Source organism: Sprattus sprattus (genome assembly GCF_963457725.1).
Source record: "Sprattus sprattus genome assembly, chromosome: 11".
Taxonomy (NCBI): Eukaryota; Metazoa; Chordata; class Actinopteri; order Clupeiformes; family Clupeidae; genus Sprattus; species Sprattus sprattus.
In genome coordinates this window covers 25,283,842-25,295,364 of record NC_137909.1, presented here as the reverse complement: position 1 = coordinate 25,295,364, position 11,523 = coordinate 25,283,842, and the positions used below count along the sequence as shown (strand labels likewise).

At 47.9% G+C, this 11,523-nt stretch overlaps 1 protein-coding gene across 2 annotated transcripts in view; it reads right to left on the bottom strand.

The window, feature by feature from the left end:
* Positions 1-1,613: 1,613 nt before the first annotated feature.
* The window catches only part of mapkap1 (MAPK associated protein 1), a 40,541-nt gene continuing 30,631 nt past the window's right edge, over positions 1,614-11,523 (bottom strand). For both annotated transcript variants that reach the window (XM_080847277.1, XM_080847278.1), the window contains exons 8-12: positions 8,560-8,667; positions 7,846-7,986; positions 5,110-5,247; positions 2,575-2,672; positions 1,614-1,890 (exon numbers count right to left, since the gene is read on the bottom strand). In XM_080847277.1, coding sequence (XP_080703403.1) covers positions 1,768-1,890; positions 2,575-2,672; positions 5,110-5,247; positions 7,846-7,986; positions 8,560-8,667 — 608 coding nt within the window. In that variant the 3' untranslated portion in view covers positions 1,614-1,767. The remainder of the gene's footprint in view (positions 1,891-2,574; positions 2,673-5,109; positions 5,248-7,845; positions 7,987-8,559; positions 8,668-11,523) is intronic.

Genomic DNA, 11,523 nt, shown 5'->3' with positions numbered 1-11,523 from the left:
CATTTGAAATGTCTTTTGTTTTAATATCATTCACTGTTGAGTCCCCTGACATGGGAGTACTTCCTCCAGCAGAATCCATCTGTCAATACTGTGGCGTGGTTGCACTGAGTGCAACGTCTTCTTTCCGCTCACACAGAGGGAAGGAAAAAAAAAAAAAGAAAAAAAAAAAAACAGTAAACATAACATGGCAGTAGGAGACCTGAGTCGGAACACGGTTTGGATCTGAACACACACCCTGAATCCATTTAGACAGCAGCTTTTGGAGTTGGTTACATTGTTTGTTGGTCCCTGTTGTGTGGAAACAGAGACGAAAGTGAAAGCAGAAAAAAAAAAAAAAAAACATCCCGAGGCAGAGAACCAGCAGAGCATAAACGCACGTTATCGCTTTGAAACATTGAGACACACAATGCAGTAAAAATGTCATACATTCCCTAATTGCAGCCCAATAGGACAGTCGGAACAAACATTTTATCATCTGTTTAACAGACAGTGCTTGGTTCGATATATTACAGTCCATAGATACAATGCACAGAGGAGAAAAAAAACATTAATAGATCACAGTAAAAAGTACACTTAATAATTTCATTTTTGTTTGATCATTTTTTTTTTTAAAAGAAAGAAAAACAAAACAAATAATTCGTTCTCTCTCCTCTGCCTTTCTTGTCCCACCTCCACGTACGTTTAAAAAGTGAGGTTTTGCGGTTGATCTCTACCTCTGTTGTGAAATTCACCACTAAAACCCTCACACTCCACAGAACCCAAGTGTCGCTCTATCGAACGGTATCAGGCACTGAAGTTACTATGGCCAGAGCAGGTTTTAGTCTTATCGTGTTACCCTGAATGCAGATGCTATTTACATGTCATCGTATTCTTAATGCAAGGATGTTCCCTTTACATGGACACCACCAATTTGATAAAGTTTAACATTTGTGATACATATACGGGTTGAAGCAGGGGGAGTCAGTACAATTTTCTCACTCATCGCAGCTTGATTTTGTATGTTTGTTTTTTTTTGTCTTGTTTTACTATGTTACCTTCTCGCACATTTGATAACACATTTTTCATACAGTTCATTAGCAGGCAGTGGATGTAATTAGGATTTGCAGATTGACTTGGTATTGACGACCCCCTCCACCTCTCACACCCAGCCAAACATTAGTGCGACTAATTACATTTTTTGTTTGTTTGTTTGTTTGTTTTTTGCTTGTTCCTCACTGACTGAGGATTCGCCTGTTGTTTCGTTCGCTTCATGTCAGTCAGTTCGTCCGCCAAAGACAGGCGTCAACAGGGAGAGTTCGGTTTTTCTGATATGGCTGACGGGCGGCCCTATGCCAGAGGCCACAAGAGGCCAACACATTTTCTCCATCATCATCACCCCCACCACCATCACAACCTCCAACTCAACTTCCTCTCTTCCTCCTCCTTCCTCACTCTGCCCCTCCTTTCTCAACCCTGTCTCCTTCCCCCCGTTTGTTTTTCTCAACTTTCCTTCCTCTCGCTGGCTCTCCTTTCTTCCTTTAAACCTCTCTCTAGTTTCCCCAGTGCATCCTTTCCCCCTTCCCTCTTTATTCCCCACCTTCCTCCCATCCCCCTCTTCCTCTTCCTCTGGCTCGCTCTGATCTTTCAGCCTCGTGTTGGTTTTGGTTACCAGCCTCCTCTCCTCTCATCTCCTGTTTAATCCTCTCCTCCTCCTCGTGGGTCGGGCCTTGCAGCTGTGCGGAGCTAACTCAGACGCTGATGCGGAGGACGCTGGTGTTTCCGGGTCGGCTACTGGCCCGACTTCTTGTCCTTCTGGAAACTGAAGCTTGTGCGGCGGCTCAGCTTGCGCTGCTTCTGGGCGAAGTAGTCGGCACGTGACGAGCTGGATCGCGACTCCAGGATGTAGTTCACCTAAGGATGGAGGGGGAGAAGGGGGGGTTAGAGGCAAAGAACTCTTCATATGAAAAAAACTGATCATCTCAAAAAAGTGAGGTCAAAAGCGTGTGAACCCTCGGTTCCCTCGAGTGGGAACCCTCACGGTATCGCACCAAAACAGAATTAATGTAGCCAATCCACTTAACAAAGATAGTGAGCTAGTAGCACACTATACAACAATAGCATCTTTTCTGCAAAGAGCAAAAAAAAAATTAAAACAACTGATGGCATCAGTACTAATGAAAGAGCTGCAAGACAGTCACACCTTAATTGTGGTACTACCTGTACTCTGGTGGGGGTCTAGATCGAAAGACTACACTTAACACAGCAGGGAAACCTGAAACCTGATGAGGGTTACCTGCTAGTACAGTGGCAGCTGTATGTGTCTGGCATGACAGAACAAATGTGGCACATTAAAGTGTCACTTAATCAATCACCACACACCCAGTCAATCAAACACTAGTCTCCAGGCAACAACCACAGGCATAAACATTTGATGGCAAATTTTGAGAAAAACTTGCACACTAGCAAAAATAAAAAGTTTCTGAAGGTGATCGGATGCAAAGTTCTATCCTGTGTGCGGGGAATAGATGCATACTTGAGGAGCGGTGCAGCTGGGTTGGGCCAGGGTGAAGGTGGAGGCGGTGAAGCTGCTCTTACCTTGAGCACGATCTCGTTGACTGTAGCAGCATCGGACTCGAAGTAGAGCGCCTTGTAGTCATGATTGCTGAGATATGTGAGTTTGAATATTGCATGACCTACAAGGACAGCAGAGAGAGAGAGAGAGAGAGAGAGAGAGAGAGAGAGAGAGAGAGAGAGAGAAGGAGAGAGAGAGAGAGGTGAGTCCCAGAATAACGAATAACTATCGAGGTACTGTGGCACAAGTAAAAGAAAAAAAAGCATTACCATGTCAGCAAGCACATAGACCAGTGATACTTTACATTTTAGCACATTGTAGCTGAATTAATTACCTCGTGAGAAGCATCCACATTTAAGTGTGCCCCAATAAAATGCAAGCTCTATAAATAATCTTTTTACTAGTGAACAAACATCTGTTGGTCCGCCTTCATATTTCATTAGAAGCCTTGCATCCGGACCTGCCCATTCATTAGCGCTAATGCACAGCACAGGGGTTTAAATCAGCCAGCATGCTCAATAAGCAAGCGAAGGTTAGCCTATGCTAATCTCGTCCCCCTTCCATTAGGCCAACTCGCGGTCCGCCCAGGGACCAGGCAGCGGGGGTGTCGATCAATTTAAGCCGTTTGAAATGGCCGAGGAGTCATTTGTCTCGGAGGTCACAAGAGTGCAAAAGGAGCGAGCAAGCCCAGGAGAATCCGGCGGCTTCCGTGCAAAATGACAAATTCCCATGGCCTGTGAGACCGGAAGAGAAGATTGGTCATGGCCAAGGCTTCACAACGCAGCCCTTCACCGATCACTTTCATTGATCTCATCATGAATAACACAGATATGAGCAACAGTTATACTAATGAACAAAAACGATTTAGCATCTTTTCTGCAAAGAGCAAAAAACATCACACCTTAATTGTGATACTACCTGTACTCTGGTGGGGATTCGAAAGACTACACTTAACACAGCAGGGGAACCTGAAACCTGATGAGGGTTACCTGCTAGTACGGTGGCAGCTGTATGTGTCTGGCATGACAGAACAAATGTAGCACATTAAAGTGTCACTTAATCAATCACCACACACCCAGCCAATCAAACACGGCAAGAGCTGATGGACAAGCCTGCCCCTAGAACAATGGAAGGGTCAGACTCTGGTCTCCAGGCAACAACCACAGGCACGACATCTAAAGGCAATTCTGAGGAAAACTTAATAAAATAATTTATTCTTTTAGGGATAATGCAATGCTCAACACATTTCGCCCAGGACAATTTAACACTGTGATTTATATAATTTATTTTATTTTGGATAAGGAACTTAAAAGCTCTGTTTGTGTACCGAGGGATACAGTGAGAGGTTAAGGTAATGCATGAGTGTGTGTGTGTGTGTGTGTGTGTGTGTGTGTGTGTGTGTGTGTGTGTGTGAGTGTATGTATGAGCTGGGTGTGTATGTTGATGGTGTATGTGTATGAAAGAAGGCTAGAAAGGTTTTTCCTTGACCTTGCAGCTAGGGGTAATTAATGATGAATGCCTTAGTTACTACCTCACGGCAGACATTAGGGCAAAGGCTTCCTGTTCATGGCTTTGCTCATGCTGTGAACTCGGCCTGGTTGTGGCTTTTAAAAAAAGATTCAGGAAGTTAGGAACAACACGGTCTAATCACGGTCTAATCAATAATGTCTAATCAATAATGTTAAGAAACAATGCCTTACTGCTGATTTCAGAAAAGGGTGCGGTGTAACCAAGGAAACAAACAAACAAAAAGACGCAGCTCAGAAATCCTCACAGTGATTTGTGAGGTGGACCTTAGTGGCAATGGGGGAAATGGAGCCGGGGTAAATTCATCGTGCTGCATGTATATTTCAGCCCTGGTGTGTCTTTACATCGTGATCCTGGGTGTTACAGAGGCCTGGCCTAAATGTGTGGGTGCAGTATATATGACCAACTTGAGAGCAGCAAAAACACTTAATGAAGAATCACATTATTGGGATAACAACCCGCATGCCATACGCAATTCACTCTGCCACAAAACACACACTCAACTACATTTAGTTTATTTGCTTGTTGCTAGTGTGTTTTATAGCTATTACCTGCCTGATTCACACACACCTCCATAACCCCAGACACACACATATACTGCCTGTGATCCATCTCTACCCCCGTCTTCTTAAAGCCAGGCGAGACAATACAACCGTTCCATGGGATGAGAGTTTAACAATTTAAGATAAGGACTAGATACTTCATTTCAGGCCTGCACTCCTAAGACACACACACACAGACACACAGACACACAGACACACAGACACACACACACACACACACACACACACACACACACACACACACACACACACACACACACACACACACACACCTATACAGCCTGTGATCTGTTTCTTCCTAAACCCATGCCAGGTAGGTCAACCACACACACACACCATTTCCATTCTGTCTGACAAATACACACATAGACACACAGACACACAGACACACAGACACACAGACACACAGACACACAGACACACAGACACACACTTTCTCTCTCTCTCTGCTAGCAGTGGTCTACTCACTGGGGCTTTTCTCCTCCACCAGGTCGCAGGCACACAGCAGGTCGGAGTCGATGGAGATGGGCTTCTGTCGGATCCAGAACTTGGTGCTGGTCTTCTGATTGGTGACGGGGTCGATCTCCACCTTCTCTCCCGAGACGCCTGGCCAAAAAGACAACAGAATGAAGGGACGGCGAGAGAGAGATAACGCCAAACCGGCACACAGGCATAAAAGGAAGACCAAACAAAAAGAGAAAGGAGAGGAGAAAAAAAAAGAAAAGAAAACAGAGAGAGAACGAGTGGGAGGGAATGCAGCTGTGTTGGGTTTTTTCCGCGCACCGTCTTATCGGGGGGTATTCAAATTGATTTCCAGACTCTATTCTCCTGGCCTGCAATTGTGTGCTAGGATGCAGACGCCTGGCCAAGGCTTGCCTCCCTCTCCTCCCGTGAGCGACAACACAATAGGCCGCTGAATCCACAATGAGCCGGAACAAAGACGTGCGGATATTGCCAGCTCATACAAGGCGAGCCCGCTGATGACAGACACGGTGTACCAAAGGCACACAACGCCTCCCCACCCCTTTGTGAACAGCCTCCACTCAATTATTAAACCAGGCGGTCCACTGGATCGGCGCAGAATAGAACAACGCACACAAACGCAGAACGCGGGCACAGATGACTGAGAAACCTTTGATAGCCTATTCCAACAATGCCACCCACCACACCCCCTTTATTACATACACACACACACACACACACACACACAGACGCACATACACACGCACACACATACACACACACCGAACACAAACAGACAAACACAGACCCCCGCCCCCCATACTCTCTTCTGCTCCAAATTCACGTAAGAAAAAACACTCTACCCAAAAATACTGGACCACAGGGGGGCCCCCATACGCTGATGGGACTGACAGCTGTCACTCAGGCAGCCCGATGTGAAATATCGCAGGCAAAGATCAGTGTGCCCCCAAATACTCCCAAGCTGTCAATCACTGTCGGCACGGCAACGGAATAATCAACTGATGCACGCAGTAAACGACCATTTTGAGTTTGTGTCTGAAACCATCCGTCAAAAGTGAGCGAGCATTGAGCCATTTTTTAAATGGAGGGGGGGGTGGGGGGTTATTGTGTAACACTGAGAACAATGTGCATTAGGAAAACAGAAAACACTATGAGGGGAAAGTCCTCCATCTGTTAAGGATATTGAATGCATGGAGAGATGGAATAAAACCATTTTTTTTTTTTAAAAGGAACTCATTCTGCAGCCTCTCCTTTTCCGTCTCTGACCATATGGAATTGGTTGCCATAGCAAACAGCACAGGAAACAACAGTGCGCTTCGTTCAAACGTGATGAGAAGCAGCAGGGCGATCATAGGAAACTGTTCTAAAAACAGGCTCCTTGGAAAGGGGGCTCGCTCACAGACACACGCAGACACACACACACAGACACAGACACACAGTCGCAGACTCACACTCTATGGGTTTACTGGTGATGAATGCAACCTATGTATGACGATTCTACACACCTACACATCGAGCTCCGTCAATAAAAAGTGTCCATAAAGTCTTAGTGCCTTTCACACCTGAAGCTTGAAGCTGAACCTCTGCTGCTCTCCTGCAGGGTGCTAAAGCAAGACAACAGCTCAGATCATCTATGCCTTCCTCTTCCTCAGATCATGTATGCCTTCCTCTTCCTCCTCAGATCATGTATGCCTTCCTCTTCCTCCTCAGATCATGTATGCCTTCCTCTTCCTCCTCTTCCTCATATAATGTATGCCTTCCTCTTCCTCCTCAGATCATGTATGCCTTCCTCTTCCTCCTCTTCCTCATATAATGTATGCCTTCCTCTTCCTCCTCAGCTCATGTTTGCCCTCCTCTTCCTCAGATCTCCACCTCTCCTCTTTGTTCCCTTCAATTCCCTCTCTCTTTCCCCTCCTCTCCTCCTGTCCTCTCTCCTCTCTCCTCTCTCTCTCTGCCGTCTCCTCACGTCTCTCTCCAGCAGCGTCCCCTCTGTGCTGAGCTGCCCGCTGGCGAGTGAGCTGTTCCCGCCGCTAACGAGAGGCGACACCTTCCCGATAACCCCTCCGGCCGCCTGCCCCCCCCCCCCCCCCCCCCCTCAACCCCCCTTTGCCTTTCGTTTCCCTTTTTTCTCTCTCCCATTTCTCTGTCATGCCGTTAATGAGCTTTATTGACCCAGGCCGGCACGGAGCTGACGGCTCCACCATCTTTTTTCATTTACATCAATTACGGGTTAGACAAGGGCATAGGCCCTGGCAGACTACGGGCTCGAGCTCTGGGGGTGGGGTGGGGATGTTGAGGGGGGGGGGTGTCCACCGGTGGGGTTGCCACTCCCTGATATGATTATGCCCCCAGGAATGGCATCTCCCCAGCAGAGGCCTCCACACAGTGTTGGGTTGGGAGGTCCTCTAGAGAAAGTGACCATAGATATTAGGAGGGGTGCACGCACATCAAGAACTAACCTCGACTCGACTAAGGAGGCACATTGGATTCAACTGCACAATAGACAGCCAACTGCTTGATAACTTACAGAGAAGGAGTGTTTTTTGAGAAAATTCCTGTGTGTGTGTGTGTGTGTGTGTGTGTGTGTGTGTGTGTGAATGTGTGTGTGTGTGTGTGTGTGTATATGTGTGTGTGAATGTGTGTGTGTGTGTGTGTATGTGTGTGTGAAAGTGTGTGTGTGTGTATGTGTGTGTGAATATGTGAGTGAGTGTGTATGTTTACCCAGCTGTACGTCTGTTGTGAAGCGCAGCTTATGGATCATGCTGATCTTGAAGGACTTGTAGTGGTGGCTGCTCAGCATGTCCTGCACTGTGGTGATGTCTATGGGAGGATCCTCCTCGGAGCTTTCCTCCCCTCTCGAGCCTGGCGATGGGCAGAGGAGATGGAGAAAGAGAGACAGAGAGAGAGAGAGACAGAGAGAGAGAAAGAGAGAGTAAGACAGTGTAAAAGTAAAAAACAGGAAAGTATGTCAAACAAGAAATACCAGACATAAGAAAACCTTCCCTGTCTATAAGAAGTCAACACAAATTTGTAGCATCACTAGTAGGCTTGCTCTGTTTAAACCACAAAATTAATAAACAAGCTTGGAGTTTACGACTGCAAAAGCAAGTTAACATACTTCACTGTGAGACTATGGCATTAAATGAGCAGGCCCTCTGTGTGTATTTGAGCCTGACAGAATGGAAGTGTGACTGCATGGATATGTGACTGAATGGAAGTGTGACTGCATGGAAGTGTGACTGCATGGAACTGTGACTGCATGGAACTGTGACTGCATGGAACTGTGACTGCATGGAACTGTGACTGCATGGAACTGTGACTGAATGGAAGTGTGACTGCATGGAAGTGTGACTGCATGGAAGTGTGACTGCATGGAAGTGTGACTGCATGGAAGTGTGACTGCATGGAAGTGTGACTGAATGGAAGTGTACTCACTGTTTTCCCGGACCAGGCAGAACTCCAGCGTGTTCTGGAGCTCCAGTGTGCTCTCAAGGTCCACAGCCACGTTGGGCTCTGTCTGCTTCTCCAGCCGGTACTGGGGACCTGCAGCCCAGAGGAAACACAGCATGGTGAGGAAACACACTACCACATCAGAGTGGTGAGGAAAAACACTCCACATCACGGCATGAGCCACATTTTATCCAAAGCGACTTACAATGATGTATACAATTTTTTTTTCATTTTACATTGATTGCACACTGCACATCAGGAGCAATCAGGGGTTCAGTGTCATTCTCAATGACGCTTCAACAGGGAATAGCAACCTTCTGTTTACTAAACGAGGTACAAAGCCGTAAAAAGTGGTTGAATTGAAGCGAGGATGGTTAACCATTGTCATGTCTGCTGATGTGGGTATGAATCTAACCTAAATGTACATCATACTCTAGATTCAGAAATGGCTAAGTGTTTGTCTCATACTGAAGGCTCTTTGCTGGTTGGTGAATGTGTGCAGTGGTCTCTCACGGTTGACGGGTACACGATGGTCAAACAGAACTTTCCTTCTTTTAGTCTTTGGAGTAAGGCAACGGTCTTTATAATTACGTCTTGACAAGCTCAGGTCATGTTGTCCATAAGATCTGGTTTAGCTCTCTACTGAACACATGTGAAAACAGCAGGGGATAGCAGAGATGGAGCGAGAGAGAGATGGAGCGAGAGAGAGAAAGAGAGAGGGAGAAAGAGATGGAGGGAGAGAGATGGAGCCGGAGAGAGAGCCAGCCTGCACAGTCTCAACCACATGTGACTCCTCTGACTTACAAGAGCACACTCATCATCAAGGACAAGGGCACAGAGGTTGTGGCATCTCTCTTCCCACTTCCATTCTTCTATCTATCTATCTATCTATCTATCTATCTATCTCCCATCTATCTATCCATCTCTCCCTCCCTCCTCCTCCTCCTCTCGCTCTCTCCATCCCTCCTCTCGCTCTCTCCATCCCTCCCCCCTCCTCCTTCTCTCACTCTCTCCATCCATCCCTCTCTTTCTCCCTCCCTCCCTCCCTCCCTCCCTCCCTTCAAGAGCGTTCGAGTGCCTGGCCCACCAAACAAAAGCCGGCATTCAGCCTCTTGGCCCCGGACGCTCTATTCATCTCTGGCCCCAGGCATGTCAGGGGCGCCACGCTCCACCCAATTTAGCCCACCCAAACCTGGAGCCCCAATTAGATTCCCAACCCTCCTCTCCTTTCTTCTCCCTCGCCAGCGCCGCCAGGCTGCGCCGGTGCCAGGGCCGGGGACCTGTTTTTAGGTGACCTCTTTGGCTCCCAAATAGCCAGATGCAATTATCCGTCTCCACTGAAAGAGGACGGCAATGAAATCAAGAAAGAAAAAAAAAAGGGAGAAAGAAAGAGGAGGAATGTGGAGGAAAACAAAGAGTGATTCTAGAGAGAAAAAGATTCTTTTTTTTTTTTTTAGCTGTCTCTCGCGCTCTGTTACTCTGTCAGACGGCATGACCTCACTGTCTGATGTGGACAGGGCAAGTAGGACCACCCAATTTGTGAACCAGCTAAATATTTGTGTGTGTGTGTGTGTGTGTGTGTCTGTGTGAGTGTGTGTGCGAGAGAGAGAGAGAGAGAGAGACCAAGCCTGGAGAAAACAAAGGCACTTTAAAACACACATCCTCTGCGGCGATGCTGCTGCATCTTCATTAACAAACCCGATTAAGAAGCTCGTGGCGGCTCCTTCCGTCTTAATGAAATATCTCGCGGGGGTTGGCCGTGACGCGGGGGCCGAGCTGCTAATTGAGTTAGCCCAGTGCCAGTGACGCTGGGGCCGGCGCTACGCTAAGGCTAGGGGCGCGGGGCTCTGCTCTCTCTCTCTCCGCCCGCACTGCATTCCGTCCACAGGGCTCTAATCCAATCAGACCTGTCCGTGGGAATCAATACCTGGGGCGTCTGAGGGATGCCACAGGACGCGGCGCTCCCAGAGGGCTCACCCCCCCGGGCAGGCTCATGCGTCTCCATCACCGGGACTTACACCCTGACCACTAACGAGTCCCCCTTCCACAGAGTCCTCCCGTGCCGATAATAGGGCTCTCCATGGGCCGCTCCTCCTCCCCGCGTATGTCTCTTATTTCCCTTATTAAAGAGCAGGAGGAGGAGAGCAGACACTCAGAAGCTGCTATTATCAACCTCCACTGGCGGCTAAAGTGGTCTTAATGTCAGGGATGTGAGGTAGGGACCCGAGTCCCCGAGGCGCAAGGGGACGAAGAGATGGACCTATTTGGAGTGTGTGTGTGTTGGCGTGTTTTGGTGTGTGTGTTGGTGGCTCGATACATATTCAGGTTTGTGCAGGTTTGTCGAGGGACGGTAGCTTTCCAGCCCACCTGTGAGGAAGAGGAGTGAGGAAGAGGAGTGTGGTAGAGATTTGAAGGTCACCAGAAATGTTATTTTGTAGTTACCATATGAAAGCGCCATGGAAGGAGGGAGGAGGAGGAGGAGGAGGAGGAGGAGGAGGAGGAGGAGGAGACAAAGAAAAAAAAAAATCTCTGGCATTCTTAAGTAGGGCAAAGACTGTGGGCAATATTTACCCTTTTCCCAAATACCGTGGTTTCCAAAATGTCAACGGAGCCTCCGCACACCGGCAACCTCCACTGAGAAAGAAAACAATCTGCCCGCATTGGCCCCGTGGCATCGCCGTGCTCAACAGTTCATCTTTGGCCAACTCCCGGACAGAGCGGCGGAGGCCGTGCCTCCCCCCAACTAAGGCAATGAAGAGGGGCAAATCCAATTTCACCAAGATGGTACATGTCCGGGGTGGTGGCTTAGGTGTGTGTGTGTGTGGTGTGTGGTGTGTGTGTGTGATGTGTGTGTGTGTGTGTGTTGGTGTGTTTCTGTGTGATTTTCCTACGAGACCATGACCCCCTGACCCACAGGCATGACACCGCAGAGCAGAAGTGTGTGACTAA